Source organism: Bos mutus, chromosome 4 (assembly GCF_027580195.1).
Source record: "Bos mutus isolate GX-2022 chromosome 4, NWIPB_WYAK_1.1, whole genome shotgun sequence".
NCBI classification, from domain to species: domain Eukaryota; kingdom Metazoa; phylum Chordata; class Mammalia; order Artiodactyla; family Bovidae; genus Bos; species Bos mutus.
The window spans coordinates 63,598,490-63,616,477 of NC_091620.1; the positions used below are offsets into that span (position 1 = coordinate 63,598,490).

Consider the following 17,988-nt stretch of genomic DNA (forward strand, 5'->3'; position numbering starts at 1 on the left):
TCTACCTCTGGCCCTTGAGCTTATTATATAACAGGAGACACACAAGTAAACAATTAACTGATATACTTATCAAAGTTTAAAGTGAATGTGAATGGAAGCTAAACAAATCTTTCTTTACAGATCTTAAAGGTGGCTCAGACGGTAAAGCGTCTGCCTACAATGCTGGAGACCCAGGATCAATCCCTGGGTTGGGAAGATCTCCTGGAGAAGGAAATGGCAACCCACTCCAGTATTCTTGCCTGGAAAATCCTATGGACGGAGAAGCCTGGTAGGCTACAGTCCATGGGGTTGCAAAGAGTTGGACATGACTGAGAGACTTCATTTCACTTCACTTCAAATCATTATTATTCCATATAGCTCATTCTTTGAACAAAGATGGACTATTTTTCTCCACAGACACTGACTGATACAGTTCCATAAACACATGGCTAGAGAAGAACTGAAAAAGTACTTTATTATTTTTTTTAATTTTATTTTATTTTTAAACTTTACATAATTGTATTAGTTTTGCCAAATATCAAAATGAATCCACCACAGGTATACATGTGTTCCCCATCCTAAACCCTCCTCCCTCCTCCCTCCCAATACCATCCCTCTGGGTCGTCCCAGTGCACTAGCCCCAAGCATCCAGTATCGTGCATCGAACCTGGACTGGCAACTCGTTTCTTACATGATATTTTACATGTTTCAATGTCATTCTCCCAAATCTTCCCACCCTCTCCCTCTCCCACAGAGTCCATAAGACTGTTCTATACATCAGTGTCTCTTTTGCTGTCTCGTACACTGGGTTATTGTTACCATCTTTCTAAATTCCATATATATGCGTTAGTATACTGTATTTATGTTTTTCCTTCTGGCTTACTTCACTCTGTATAATAGGCTCCAGTTTCATCCACCTCATTAGAACTGATTCAAATGTATTCTTTTTAATGGCTGAGTAATACTCCATTGTGTATATGTACCACAGCTTTCTTATACATTCATCTGCTGATGGACAACTAGGTTGCTTCCATGTCCTGGCTATTATAAACAGTGCTGCGATGAACATTGGGGTACACGTGTCTCTTTCAATTCTGGTTTCCTCAGTGTGTATGCCCAGCAGTGGGATTGCTGGATCATAAGGCAAGGTGAAAAGACAGCCTTCAGAATGGGAGAAAATAATAGCAAATGAAGCAACCGACAAACAACTAATCTCAAAAATATACAAGCAACTCCTACAGCTCAACTCCAGAAAAATAAATGACCCAATCAAAAAATGGGCCAAAGAACTAAATAGACATTTCTCCAAAGAAGACATACAGATGGCTAACAAACACATGAAAAGATGCTCAACATCACTCATTATCAGGGAAATGCAAATCAAAACCACTATGAGGTACCATTTCACACCAGTCAGAATGGCTGCGATCCAAAAGTCTACAAATAATAAATGCTGGAGAGGGTGTGGAGAAAAGGGAACCCTCTTACACTGTTGGTGGGAATGCAAACTAGTACAGCCACTATGGAGAACAGTGTGGAGATTCCTTAAAAAACTGGAAATAGAACTGCCTTATGAAAAAGTACTTTAAAACTAATTTTTGCAAGTACAACTATGGTGTGTAAGCAAACAATGCCCATTTCTCCTCACACTTAAAAAATACTATTAGCTCAATTTCAGTTTGCCTAAATATCTATTAAAGATGTCTTTAACTGATCCTATGGAGATTTAATTTTAACTCAAATTATATACAAGAGTTGAAACTCATTTATCATTAATCAAACATTTATTAACTACCTATCATGTGCCAGGTACACAGGTGATGGGAAAGCAAATTGAAGAGGACATTGCTGCTTTCAAGGTGCTCAAACTAGTGAAGGAGACATTTATATAATAAAGAAAATACAATTTATAAATATCATCCAGTCTAAAATCAGTAGTATAAAATCTGATTTTAGAAAGATGAGTAGGAATAAATCAGGCTAGGGAGAACATTAGTTAAGGAGGAAAGTCCTTTCCTGGTAGAGAACAGCATGGGCAAAGTCAAGGAAGAGAAAAGCATCATGGATCCTGCAGAGACAGACATAACTTCAAGGCATGTGAAATTTAAAGTGCCAGGCAGAAAACACATTGATGGACTCATAAATGAAAAGGCCCTGAGGCCAAAGAGAGGAATGATAGCTAGGTGACACTTGGAGAGAAGCAAACCTGAGATCATGAAAGACTGACAGGCCAATGTAGGAATGTGGCCTTTAGAAATCTAACCTAATGACAGAAGTGGTTTACTGGTTTCTTGGAGTGGGGGGTAAGGCTGACTACAACGGTATACATTAGAGCTTTTTAGAGTGATGGAAAGTTTTATGTCTTGACATGGTGGTGGTACATAAGTGTAAACAACTATCAGTACTCACTGAACTGTACACTAAAATGGATGTATTTTATTGTATGTTAATTAAACCTCTGTAGGGTTAATTAAATACAGCCTTAAAACCTTGGAATTAATACTAAAAATAATACCTTTATCATATACACAAGGGTAAAAAGATCGCTTACCGTTCTATTAGGTGGAACCATACAGAATTGCTGGTATTCAATAGTGCAAAACTGAACCAAATTTATATGGCTCAATCTCATAATTACCTAGAAGCTGGACTGCAAAATACTTAAAGGGCTAGGATTCCAGATACTCACAGCAATCCTATGTGAGTACACATCTCCAGACACAAGTTCCAAAAAATACACAAATCATTAGGATAAGAGCACACACAGCTCATACCTATGGCATAACTAGGAAACAGGAATAGTACCTAATTATACATGTAATTTGGAGACAAAAATCTGAGGCCAACTGAGTTGGCTTTGAAATTATCCAAGTACAGAGTCAGATGAGGACCTTGTAAAAGAGGAAGGTATGGTGGGGTCTCTAAGGTGGCAAAAAAAAAAAAAAAAATAAAAAAACCAGCTAAGGTTTACTACCAAGACAGTCCAACTCTGAGTGGAGAAACCTTAAGAATGCAGAATGCAGTGAAATAAAGCATTAGCCACAGGAAGGCCAAAAAGAAAAAGTTTGAAAGGTGTATGAGAAGGGCTGTCGCCAAAGGTGAAAGCCTTGAGAAGGTATTATTTCTGAGGGAGAAAGGAAGCACCATGAAAAAAGGGGGTATCTCTGGAGGTGTGCTGATAAACGGAAGGAATGAAGCAATGAAGAATAAAGAGCATACCGACATAAGTTATACCCATTAAAAAATTCATGTATCAGCCAAAAGCAATCAAACAAGGTTCTATGGAATTAAGAAACCAAGTAAGTCACCCAAACCCCTACCTATATGTCTAGAGACACTCCAACATAATAGTCAAAACACATAAAAAAATGTCCAATAAACCCAGCAACCATACAAGTTTCTATTAGAAGGAAAGACAAATCGAAACTTTTCAGTAGATGAAAATTCTTAAAAACATAAAAAATAAAAACAGCTATAAAAGAGAAGAAAATTGTAACATAATACTTCAATATTAATTATATATAATCAAACAATTGCAGATATGAAAAACATTTCAAATTGGAGATGAACTAAAAAGCTGAGGATAAAGAAGAACTAAATAAATAGCCAGACATTCCATGAATATGAATAGGAAGACTCAATACTATCACTATGTTAGTTCTTCTCAAATTTATACATTCAACACAATCCCAATCAGAAGCAGAGCAAAATACCATATTGACAAAAGAAATGGTTTCTAGAGTTTACACAGATGGGCAGAAGATCCAGGACAGCCAACACGGTGATGAGGGAGAGTAAAGCTGGAGGACTGACACATTCTGATTTCAAGACATAATATAAAGCTATTACCATACTATTAATAGTGATCAGGTACAGTATACTGTTGGCAAAACAATAGACAATAGATCAATGTGGACAGAATAGAGAGCCCAGATATAGGTATATGTAAATGCATTTAACTGATCTCTGACAGAGGAGCAAAGGCAATACAGTGAAGTAAAGATAGTCTTTTAAACAAATAATGCTGAAACTCGATCAGTTCAGTTCAGTCACTCAGTCATGTCCGACTCTTTGCAACCCGATGAATCGAAGCACGCCAGGCCTCCCTGTCCATCACCAACTCCCGGAGTTCACTCAGACTCACGTCCATCGAGTCAGTGATGCCAACCAGCAATCTCATCCTCTGTCATCCCCTTCTTCTCCTGCCCCCAATCCCTCCCAGCATCAGAGTCTTTTCCAGTGAGTCAACTCTTCCCATGAGGTGGCCAAAGTACTGAAGTTTCAGCTTTAGCATCATTCCTTCTAAAGAAATCCCAGGGCTGATCTCCTTCAGAATGGACTGGATGGATCTCCTTGCAGTCCAAGGGACTCTCAAGAGTCTTCTCCAACACCACAGTTCAAAAACATCAATTCTTCGGCACTCAGCTTTCTTCACAGTCCAACTCTCACATCCATACGTGACCACTGGAAAAACCATAGCCTTGACTAGACGGACCTTTGTTGGCAAAGTAATGTCTCTACTTTTCAGTATGCTATCTAGGTTGGTCATAACTTTTCTTCCAAGGAGTAAGTGTCTTTTAATTTCATGGCTGCAGTCACCATCTGTAGTGATTTTGGAGCCCCAAAAAATAAAGTCTGACACTGTTTCCACTCTTTCCCCATCTATTTCCCATGAAGTGATGGGACCAGATGCCATGATCTTCGTTTTCTGAATGCTGAGTTTTAAGCCAACTTTTTCACTCTCCTCTTTCACCTTCATCGAGAGGCTTTAACTGGATACTGAATACCAAAAATGAACCTAGACACAGACAATACAACCTTCACAAAATCAACTCTATATGGATTACATACTTTAATGTAAAACACAAAACCATAAAACTCTTCAGAGTTTTAAAAGTTTCCAGAAGAAAATCTAGATGACTTTGGATGTTGTATCTAAAAAGTCAAATGCAAGTCACAATCTATAAAAGGAAAAACTGAGAAGCTAGACTTAACTAAAATAAAAAAAACTTCTGCTCTGCAGAAGACAATGTCAAGAGAATGAGAAGACAAGTCATAGATTAGAAGAAAATATCTACAAAAGATATATCTAATAAAGGACTATTATCCAAAATATATAAAGAATTCTTGAAACTCAACATTAAGAACATAAACAACCTGATTAAAAAATGGGCAAAACACCTAAATGGACACCACAGTAAAGAAGGTATATAAATTTCAAATAAGCTTAAGATGCTCAATGTCATGTATCATTGGAGAAATAAATGCAAATTAAAATAGCAATGAGATACTACAATACATTATTATAATGACCAAAATCCAGAACACTAACAACACTGAACACTGGTGAAGATGTGGAACAAAACTCTCATTCATTGCTAGTGGGAATGCAAAATGGTACAGTTACTTTGGAAGATAGTTGGTAGCTTCTTACAAAACTAAATATATTCTTCCTATGTAATCCAACAATCAAGTTTTGTGGTATTTACCAAAAAAGGAACACTTATTTCCACACATCACCCTGCACATGGGTGTTTATAGCATTTATTCATAACTGCCAACATAGGCAAGCAAACAAGATACCCTTCAGTTGTTGAGGTTCAGTTCCTAAGTCTTGTATGACCGCAACCCCATGGACTATGGCATGCCAGGCTCCTCTGTCCTCCACTATCTCGCAGAGTTTGTTCAAATTCACGTCCATTAAGTCAGTGATGCTAACCATCTCATCTTCTATCAGCCCCTTCTCCCTTTGCCTTCAATTTTTCCCAGTATCAGGGTCTTTTTCAATGAGGTGGCTCCTTGCATCAGGTGGTCAAAGTATTGGAGCTTTGGCAACAGTCCTTCCAATGAATATTAAGGATTGATTTTCTTTAAGATTCCCTGGTTTGATTGCCCTGAAATACAAGGGATTCAAGAATCTTCTCCAACACCACAATTTGAAAGCAACAATTCTTTAGTGCTCAGCCTTCTTTATGGACCAACTCTCGTATCCATGTATGACTACCAGAAAAACCACAGCTTTTTCTATCCCAACCTGTGTCAGCAAAGTGATGTCTCTGCTTTTTAATACACTGTCTAGGTTTGTCATAGCTTTTCTTCCAAGGAATAAGCATCTTTTAATTTCATGGCTGCAGTCCCTGTCTGTAGTGATCTTAGTTTTTTGAATACGGAGTTTCAAGCCAGCTTTTTCACTCTCCTTCTTTACTCTCATTAAGAGATTCTTTAGTTCCTCTTCACTTTCTGCCATTAACGTGGTACCATCTGTATATCTGAGGTTGCTGATACTTCTCCTAGCAATCTTGATTTCAGCTTGTTGATTCTTTCAGCCCACACATCAGTACATCACATGACGTACTCTGCACAGGAGTTAAATAAGCAGAATGGCAACTACAGCCTTGTGGTGCTCCTTTTCCAATTTTGAACCAGTCTGTTGTTTCATGTCCGGTTCTCACTGTTGCTCCTTGACCTGCAAACAGGTTTCTCAGGAGACAGGTAAGGTGGCCTGGTATTCCCACCGCTTTAAGAATTTTCCATAGTTTGCTGTGATCCATACAAGGGCTTTTAGTGTAGTCAATGAAGTAGAAGTAGATGTTTTTCTGGAACTCCCTTGCTTTCTCCATGATCACCGAATGTTGGCAATTGTCCTCTAGTTCCTCTGTCTCTTCAATATCCTTCAGTAGCTGAATGGATAAATAAGCTGTGGTTCACCTAGACAATGGAAATACTATTCACCAATAAAAAAAAATAAGCTATCAAGCCAACAAAGACACAGTGGAACCGTAAATGCATATTATTAAATGAAAGATGTCAATATGAAAAGGTTAAATACTGTAATTCCAAATATATACATTGTAGAGAAGGCAGAACTATGGAGACGGTAAAAAAAAAAAAAAAAAAACTAAGTAGTTGTTTGGGGAGGAGGAGAATGGGAGTAGAATGAATTAAGAGCTGAAGCACAGAGGATTTTTAGGGCAATGAAATTATTCTGTATGATACTGTAATGGTAGATACTGATCACATTTTTGTCAAAACCCATAAATATATAACACCAAAAGTGAACCCTAATATAAACTATGAACTTTGGATTATAATGATGTGTCAGTGTGGGTTCATCAACTGTAACAAAGGTAGCACTACATGTGGACTGTTGATAGCGGTGTGCCTGCCCATATGTGGGGGCAGGGTATATATGGGAACTACCTGAACTTTCTGTTCAATTTTGCTGTGAACCTAAACTGCTAGAAAACAAAATCAAGACTATTTGAAAGGGAAAAAAAAATGAACACAGAAAAGATATCATTTGCCTGACAGTACCCTGAGAAGGATACAATGTCACCTATGTGATATTCTTACTACTAATAAGCTTAATTTGAACCTAATTACAAAGAAACAACCATACAAATCCAAACTGAGGGCCAGTCTATAATGACTTTACAAGATGTCATAAAACACCAAAAAAGAAAAAATCCCGAACAACCCAAACCCTAGAGTATTTTTCCTAGATTAAAGAAGACCACATGGGTAACAAGTAAGTGCAATAATATCCACTGAAGTATTCAGGAACGAAAGTATTGTGATTTCTGCAACTGACTTGCAAATGGTTCAATACAGTGAAGGGGAAAGGACAGGGAATAGTGGAGGTGGGGAGAAAGAGAGAAAAAAGATACAAAAGGAGACTAAACAGCCCAACATTTTGTTCAAAACAGAAGGAAACAAAGTGAATCAAAGGTTTTATATCTAGCCAAACTATGCATCTTGTAACAAAACTACAAAAAAAAAGCTTTTGGAATGTAATAACTCATATAATATCATAATTATAAGATATTTTGAAAGCATGAGCTTCATCTATGACTTCCAAGATGTTGGTGAAAAGGCTGGAGGCAAATAAAAAGCATTAAATGAATTTTAAAAGATAGTTTATAATGCTGAAGGTCACAATTCCCAATGAAGCAATGTGCTATGTATCATAGCAGCCATCTTTACAAAGCAGAAACTCCATGAAATGCATGGAGAAACAGACACAACTAAAACAGGGAACTTTAAACACATGACTGAGGTATTCTCATCTTTGCTGGTGGAATTAAATGATATAACTTCTGTGGAGGGTGATGTGGCAATATCCAACAAAATCACATATGTATTTACTCTTTTACTCTGCAATTCCACATCTACAAAGATACAATGTCAAAAATGCAAAATGAATATACACAAGGTTATTCATTATAGCTGTTACTATTTGTAACAGAAAAAGCTTGTAACATAAGATGAGTAAGATATCTATATACTGGTGATAGTCAATTTATGTGTCAACTTGACTGGACTACCAGGTGCCTAAATATCTGTCAAACATTCTGGGTGTTTCTGCAAGGATGTTTCTAGATAAGACTAAGATTAAATGGGTAGACTGAGTAAAGCAGATTTGTTCTTATTAATGAGGTTAGCTGTATCCAATCACTAAAAGGTCTGTATAAAGAAAAAGCATTGACCCTCCCCAGAGTATGAGATTCTTCTTGCCAAACTGCCTTTGGGCTGGAACACTGAATTTTTCTTGCCTTCAGACTCAAACTGAAACAGCAGCTCTTCCTGGATCTCGAGCCTGGTGGCCTTAGAATTGGAATTATATCATTGGTTTGGTTCTCCTAGGTCTCTGGCATGTCAACTCATCCTGCAGATCTTTGGGACTTGTCAGCCTTCACAAACACGAGCCGATTCTCTGGAGAATCCTGAATACAATATCAAATAGAGTGATCTCCATGACATGCTATTAAGTAAAAATGAAAGGTACAAAAGAGAGTGCATGACATGTACCATTTGCAGAAATAAGATAGGGTGGATCCATGTATACACATTGTATGAATTTGCTAATTTCTGCAAAAAGGAGAAAAAAGAAACAAAGAAAATGGAAGGGAGCTTCTTCTGAGTATAACTTTTTTTGTTAAGTTTTGACTTTTGGACCATGTACATGTCTTATATTTCCCCAAGTTAAAAGAAAATAAGAAAAAACCCCATAAAACAAAGGGAAACTAACTGCATAGTAAATTGGTAACATAACCATAAACAAAAGAACTGTTTAAAGTAACTTTCAAACACAGTATTCTTTTAGTGAGCTATGTTCTAAAGACAAAAGAACTAACTGCAAAGAAATCTTAAACTTCACTCAGCTTATTGTTAGAAGTAAAACTGGTACTGTAATTTTGATACCATTTTATGTGAACTATAGAACAAAGCAAACATATTAATATTATTCAGAACTAAGTCCTTCAGTGTAACAGAAGAAATAAGATAAAACATAAAACAAAGAAGTTAGGCAAAAAACCTATAATGTTACATTTGAATAGAAAATATCAGTTATGAATTTAAGACTATATATATTTTAACTATGTTCACTGAAAAATTCTAGAAGAAAGGACACCCCAGTAGTACATCGCGTGCCCAGATCTTAATTTCTAATTACTATTTTCCCCTACAAGAAATTAAGGCTCCTTGATTCTAGGTCTTGACTGGGAAAGTAAAGATTTATCTTGTCATAGCTACCAAGATACTGCTCAAAGGTAATGTCAATACACAGAAGCCAGCTTTGAAGAGGCTCCCACTAGCTAAATATGGAATAATTTAAACATACACATTCACAGACAAATCAAAGACTGATGGAAAAAGCAAATAAATAACAATCCAAGAGGCTACAATAATATTCCAAAAACAAACAAAATCTACCAAAAACCAAACCAAACAAAGTCACAAAAAACTCACTTGTTACAATTGCAATCAACTATTATTGAAAACTGGTAATTAAACAGAAAGAATTACAAGTATATGTTTATTTTTACCTAGCCTTTCTATAATCATTCCCTCTTCATAAAGGAAGGTTTTTTTATTTACAGAAGAATGACCGCTAATAAATGCAAGGAATGATATGATTAAAAAAAAATCATTTTGCAACCCAAATGGAGTAATTTATTTAATAAACAAAATAAACCGGTTACTTGAAAGACTGTTGAGAGACAGGATTGATCCACAGGCCAAAAATGCCAATCTACACATTACTTGCTAATTACAACAGGAAAACATAAGTTTACAATGGAAGGATCTAGTAGTTACCACCTTAACCCAATGGCAAAATTTAGCATCTCTAACTGTGGAATAACCTGAATAAGAACTTGCTATCATGATGCAATATGAAGTATGCAGTCCACCTAATAAATATTTTGGCAATAATCTGAGACCTGAATCAACATTTTAGACTCAACTTTCACTTTAAAAGAAATAAAGGAGATTGAGGAAATATTTTAATGGAACCATGAGAAAATAATCAAATAAAATCATAACAAAGACACAAAGCTAGTTTTGGATTAGGATACAGACAGTCACAAGAGGCCCCTTGTTGTACTATAACTAAGCGGGGGTGGGGGGAACCTATACAATCTAAAAAATAATGTATTAAAAAGAAACCAAGAGAACTGAGGATGCAAAGAGATCTAATGGAACTAAATGTCAAAAGGTGACAAGCCCTCCTAGGTGAAGGGATCAGAGGCACTTAGAGCATCTGCAGAAAGGGTGGGTGAGTGGTAAAGGATCAAGCCTTCCAAAGTAGAGGAATTTTGTTTGCTTAAAGGAAAAGCAGCCAAGCTTTCAATGGCAGCTTAGAATGATGTGACAGACTGGAAACTTTAAGAAACTCAAATGCAGAGATTGTTCTCCCCATTCTCCTGCTTTCCCCCTTAGGTCTTTTTGCAAGTAAGAAAAAGGTGGGGGAGAGAGGGGACTCACTGGAGATTTGGAGCGGGACTAAAAAGGCAAAATTCTCTGCACTCTTCCATGGGCGTCTTCCCTGATAGCTCAGTTGGTAAAGAATCCATCTGCAATATAGGAGACCCTGGTTCGATTCCTGGGTCAGGAAGATCCCCTGGAGAAGAGAGAGGCTACCCACTCCAGTATTCTTGGGCTTCCCTTGTGGCTCAGCTGGTAAAGAATAATATGAAACGAGTCGCCAGTCCAGGTTTGATGCACGATACTGGATGCTTGGGGCTGGTGCAATGGGATGACCCAGAGGGATGGTATGGGGAGGGGGGAGGGAGGAGGGTTCAGGATGGGGAACACATGTATAACTGTGGCGGATTCAATATATGGCAAAACCAATACCATATTGTAAAGTTAAAAAATAAAATAAAATTAAAAAAAAAAAAAAAGAATCCGCCTGTAATGAGGGAGACCTGGGTTCGATCCTGGGTTGGGAAGATCACCTGGAGAAGGCAAAGGCTACCCACTCCAGTATTCTGGCCTGGAGAATTCCATGGACTATATAGTCTATGGGGTTGCAAAGAGTCAGACATGACTGAGCAACTTTCACTTCACTCCACTTCCATGGGTGTGCGTCCCAGAGTCCTGCTAGACGATGGCACCTGGAATATACACATGACAGGACTCACTCTCATGGCATTTAAAGCCAGAAGTGAACGGAAACTATCTAATGAGGTAATCCAGTTTCAACTCAGCTTAACTCCTGATGAGTTCAAAGTGTTCAATCTCTCATCTCAGCTGCCTATCAGAAAAAAGCATGCCTTCTCTGGGTAAATAATATTTAAATATTTACCCTAGTCTCTTCTAAATACTAGGCTAGTGTATATATTTTTATATACAAGACATACAACGAAGCAAGAAAAAATGATTCCTGACTGAAAGAAAAAATGGCCAAAAGAAACAGACCCACAAATTAACTTTATGTTGGAATAAGCAGACAAGGACTTAAAATAACTATTATAAATTAAATTATATGGAGGAAAATATTAACTGATGAGATGAAAACATGGAGAACTTTAACAGAAAAATGAGATCTTTAAAGAATAGCCAAATTATTATAGAAGAATCAAAAGAAGTCTTGAAAATATCTCTCTTGGTAATAATAAAATAGAATAAAAAGCCAAAAAGAAAAATTGGTAAGGATATGTAGAATATTTGAAAAATGCCAGTAATCACTTTGAACCAACAATAAAAAAATACAGAATGTGGTATATTTTACAAATCAACTGACATTTCTTTAAAAATTCAATGCTAGGGAAAACAAAAACAAGAACCTAAAAAAAATCTAACCACCAATACATGAGCCTTGATTTAGGGAAAATATTATAAAGAATGTTTTGGGGATAATACAAAAAATCTGTATTTATGAACTAGATATTTTAGGAAATTAGGAAATCACTGATGATTGTCTTAATGTATTTACAGTATTATGGTTATGTAGAAAATGGAGATGAAATAGCATGTTATCTGCAATTTACTTTCAAATGGTTCAGGAAATGGTGTGTTTATAGTTTCCTCTGTGTGGAGAGTTAGAAAAGGGAAATTCTTTTATTAAACATACAATTATAGCTTTATATCATACTTTGTTTCCAACTTAAATACTTCATATTACAAATAAAATTTTACTCATTTTTAGAAGGAAATCTTATGTATAAATTTCTTCAAGCTAAACAGTCAACAAAAATCTCAGCAGGGTAATGTTAGTAAGTCTTATTTCACATATCAAATTCCTCTTAAGTTTTAAGTATAAATACTGGAAGCAAACTTTTATCAAATCCCTCTTAAAGTTCATCTTAGCTTTCAGACTGACACTCCCCTCTTAGAATTGTCAGTAGGGAAAGAAAATACATATAACCCTAGTTAGAATTATGGATAACTCATTTCAAAATTCTATATTGTTTGAAGTCTTTTTTCACTCCCAAGTTTTAAGTTTAAGGTAAAGCCACTATAACCTCTCTTGTGTTTACTTCCCATAGTAAAATCTTTTTAGTATATTTTGCCACTGTTCTTTTTTTGGCAGTTTGATCTAAATTCTTATTAATGTTTGCTTTTAGCAGTTTGACCTAAAAATGACCTCTTTCAGAACACATGGAGATACAGTAACTATTGATAAAAACAGAAATCTGAGGAAAAAGAAGGAAGAGTGAAGTGTGAGGCAGATTCATTATTCAAGTGGAAGGTACAAGTAAATGCTCCTGTGAGAATACCACATATCAAAGTGGTATTTGAAATAAAGTCTAAAAGCTGGCCTGAAGTACTGGAATACTAATTTAAAAACAGTGCTGCTAAGAGCAAAGAGTTGATGGTCTTCAGTAGCAATAGTACTGATTTCCTGATTGGATTACATTATTACTTTGTGTCACAAGGGAAATGACATGTCTCAAATTGCGCTTCTTAGCTTGAAGGAGAAAATGTATAGTCCGTAGAACAGTCAGATTTATAACCAATTTCTGCTCTAGAAGAGGCAAAAAAAAAAAAAAAAAAAAACCCAAACATTCTAATTCCAAGCATCTCATTTCTTATGATTCTGGCTCCTTCCTTTAGTTCCCCAACTCCATAATTCTTTGGCTCCACAATCTATTGATAATACCAATCTTTTCACTGTTCCTCACCTACCTCATATTTCCAGCTCCTTTCTTACACATCATCATGATCACCACAATGTATATATCAGCATCGCCCCTGCTCCTCTCTGAAGTCATTACACTTGTGTGAACATTGATCCTACTACACCATCTGTCCTCACTCTCCCTCTCCAAGAAAACTGTTTCACTGTGACTCTGTGCCTTGATTATTGTAGTAGCTTCCTAACTGGTTTCCTTACCATCATCCTTGCCTTTTCTATAGTCTGTCTTAACACTACAATTAATTCTTAAAAAATTCTTGACACATTTCTAAATGTTAATAAGAATCTGTTCAGTTCAGTTACTTCTTCTTAAAACATTTAATGACTTTTGATCTCATGCAGCATAAAGGTCACTGACTTTATAATGGTCCACAAGATCCTACAAAATCTAGCTATTTGTTATCTTATGTTCTACCACTCTCCCCTTTTCATTTTGCTGTAGCCACCCTGGTCTCCTTGCTATTTCTGAAACATGCCAGCGAGCTCCTGTCTCAAGGCCTCTGGACTTGTTCAGGCTTGCTCTCTCACTTCCTTCATGTCTTTTACACATCACTTCAGTGAGGCCTTCTTTTCTATTTACTTTATTTTATTTACTTTTTTTTCTTTTGCTTTACTTTTCTCATAGCACTTACCACTCTCTGACCTGTATATATTTAGTTTATGAATTGTTTCTTGCTTCTAACTCCCACTAGCATTTAAGTTCCATGACAGCAAGCATGTTATCTGTTTAGTTGATGTACTTACAGTGCCTCTGATGTGACTGATACACATGGACAAACATTTAAATTATTTATTAAATGAATAAATAAAAGAACTAAGTAAAATACATATTTTTATCTGGGCTATCTGTTGAATGGATGAAATAGGAATTATTATGTAATTTTTAAAAGATATTAAAACAAAAACTTTGAATAAAAAATAATTGGATTGAAATATAAACCTAAAGTTACCATAAACTTATTGTCCAAGCAGACAGATAATGTTTTGCTTTTGAGAATTCATAATTCAGTCAACATACAAATCTGTTCTCATAATTTTACCCCTTGAGAGAAATGATCAGCAGTGTTCCATTTTCTGATGTTTGTAACATTAGAAGCTTTGCTATGAGAAAATAAACATTATCCAAAGTCAATATAAAAGTTGGAATACCCTGAATCACATATAAAAATTCAGAAATTGGAAACTTTTACAGATGTTTTCAGCTTTAAAGAATGGAAAATATTAATTTTTACTTGAATTCAAATATAATTATCTAAAGAAATTTCTATGCTATAACTTATGAATGACCCAAGTGCTAATTAAATCTCATATTTTAAATCTACCAATGCTTAAATATATTAAATGTACTTAAAGGTATACTTCTAAAAAGTTGAAACAAAAAATTTTAAGTTTTATCAAAGAAAAACAATTTGATTAAAAAAGATGAATGAAATAAACCTAGATAAAGTAAGGCAAGGGGGAGAAACTATTTAAAAGACATCATCTGTTCTAAAAATTTCTATTTTGGTACAATGAATCATATACAGCATTACTTAGACTTAAGAATTTAAATGAGACATCAGAAACCAAAAATGTTAGTTCATAGAAACACTCACCTACAACACCATTCAATACGACCTTCGCCCTCACAAGTTTTTGCCCAATGATTATCTGCCAAATTTTTCATTGCAACAGCATATTCACAAAGAGTTTCCTCATCCTCACAATGTTCTCTCCAGATCTTATCAAAATCTCCCACTAAAAACAAGGAAAAAAAAAAGTTTACTTAAAATATGTCAAGCTCTTAAGTTTCAGCATAATGTAAAATTATTAAAGATGTGTAAACAAAGTTATGAAGCAAAATTTCATGAAGTTTAAACTTTATAAATTTTGAAGCTCTTTTATGCAAATAGATTCACCATTTTAACCATGATGGTTTGATAAGCAAATAAAATTTACCATTTTAAACAGATTTGTGACGCTAGATCTCTACATATTTATCAGTGTCCTGTATTAAAAAAGGTTGATAGGTGAGATGGCAACATATATTAGCATGCAAGTTAAACGTTTGCATTGATATACTTAGATTTGCTCTAGGAATACTACACTTTAAAAAATTATAATCCTAGGGCAAAATGTTGCTAGAGAAATTACCCTGGAAACCTCTCCAAAGTTTTGAGTCTATATAAGATGAATAAAAATTGTAAGGTGACTACATTATCTGGCCACAGCATTACTTCCATCTACTACCTTTTTTCTTTTTAATTAAATTAGTGATCACATTTAACATGAAATTTGAAAAATCAATGTGAGTTCTAACAAAGGTATGAAAATGCCACAGCCAAATAAATAACATTAAAACAATTACAATGGTAAAAAAGTAAACAAAAATTATCAATGTGGCTTCAATCAATGCTCTTAGACATAATTTAGGTTCTCTCGCCACGTGCTCAAGTACAGGCAATTGTTTAGTGACACAATAAACTTAGAAACATAAATATGACAACCAAATTTGGGGGGTGATAATTATATTACGTTCTTTTCCCAGGTGAGACAATCAGTTTCACTAAGACTTGGGTTTTTTTTTAAATAGAAAAGGAATTATAACAACTCAAATTTAACAGTACTTATCTATTAAAAATTTGCAAACCTTTATTGGTTACTTTAAGCACCCAGCTCAGCATGTACAGAGTTGAAAACCAAACTATTATCCTTCTAGTTTGACCAATACAAGAAAAAGCAATTAAGGGTACAAACATACCCTCACACACACACTGCTCAGTTAAGATGAATGTGTATCAGTCTCAAACTTGGTCTGAATACTCCTTTTAAACCCACAAAGGATGAAAAGCTGTCTCTTTTCTGTGTGTGATTATGTTCTTATACAGTAATATTTTCATTAATCACTAATACTTGTGTAGTAATAGGGCTCTCATTTGTTATATAGCAGACTGGCAATAAATGGCTATTAGAAACAATACTTGTGTAGTAACAGGGCCCTCAATTTGTTATATAGCAAATTGGCAAAAACTGGCCATTAGAAACAAGCAGGCAAACAAATTTTTCTAGATTCTCCAAGAAAAACTCTCCAGTTTTAGTAACATCTTTCAGATGTACTTATTTATTAAGTCTCTAAGTAGGACTACAGGAAGTAAAGTCTTTGAAACAAATACACTGATTAATGATTCTTCAATATATCTATTATGTTCATAAAACTATTCCTGACTTTACTCATCAGATTTAATGCCAAATGGTTCATTAAGGTATAGAATCATTTTCAAGATGCTTCATCGTTACTTGAAATGGATATCGTCAATTCTTTTTCAATAATACAAGAGACGACTCTACATGTGGACATCACCAAATGGACAATACTGAAACCAGACTGATTACATTCTTTGCAGCCGAAGCTGGAGAAGCTCTGTATAGTCAGCAAAAAAAGACCTGGAGCTGACTGTGGCTCAGATAATTAGCTCCTTATAGTAGAATTCAGGCTTAAACTAAAGAAAGTGGGGAAAACCATTAGGCCATTCAGATATGGCCTAAATCAAATCCCTTATGATTATACAGTGGAGGTGACAAATAGATTCAAGGGATTAGATCTGATAGACAGAGTGCCTGAAGAACTATGGGCAGAGGTTCATAACACTGTATAGGAGACAGTGACCAAAACCATACCAAAGAAAAAGAAATGCTAAAGGGCAAAGTGGTTGTCTGAGGCAGCCTTACAAATAGCTGAAGAGAAAGAGAAGCAAAAAGCAAGGGAGAAGAGAAAGATATATCCAACTGAATGCAGAGTTCCACAGAACAGCAAGAAGAGATAATAAAGCCTTCTTCAATGAAAAATGCAAAGAAACAGAGGAAAACAACAGAATGGGAAAGACTAGAGATCTTTTCAAGAAAACTGGAGGTATCAAAGGAACAGTTCATGCAAGGATGGGCACGATAAAGGACAGAAACAGTAAGGACTTAACAGATCCAGGAGAGATTAAGAAGAGGTGGCAAGAATACACAGAACTGTACAAAAAAGGTCTTAGTGACCTGAATAATCAAGATGGTGTGGTCAACTCACCTAGAGCCAGACATCCTGGAGTGTAGAGTCAAGCAGACCTTACGAAACATTACTATGAACAAAGCTAGTGGAGGTGATGAAATTCCAGCTGAGCTATTTCAAATCCTAAAAGATGATGCTGTTAAGAGTATTGCACTCAATGTCAGCAAATTTGGAAAACCCAGCAGTGGCCACAGGACTGGAAAAGGTCAGTTTTCACCCCAATCCCAAAGAAGGGTAGTGCTAAAGAATGTACAACCCACTGGACAATTATGTTCACTTCCCATGCTAGTAAGGTTATGTTCAAAATCCTTCAAGTTAGGCTCTCACAGTACTTGAACTGAGAACTTTCAGATGTAAAAGCCGGATTTAGAAAAGGCAGAGGTACCAGAGGTCAAATTGCCAACATTCACTGGATCATAAAGCAAGGAAATTCCAGAAAAACATCTACTTTTGCTTCATGGACTGCATGAAAGCCTTTGATTGTGTGGATTACAACAAACTGTGGAAAATTCTTCAAGAGATGGGAATACCAGACCATTTTACCTGTCTCCTG

At 35.7% G+C, this 17,988-nt stretch overlaps 1 protein-coding gene across 1 annotated transcript in view; it reads right to left on the reverse strand.

Annotated features, from left to right (window-relative positions):
- The window catches only part of SAMTOR (S-adenosylmethionine sensor upstream of mTORC1), a 79,427-nt gene that overhangs the window by 46,464 nt on the left and 14,975 nt on the right, over positions 1-17,988 (reverse strand). The window contains exon 2 of the mRNA XM_005887433.3: positions 14,998-15,139. Coding sequence (XP_005887495.1) covers positions 14,998-15,139 — 142 coding nt within the window. The remainder of the gene's footprint in view (positions 1-14,997; positions 15,140-17,988) is intronic.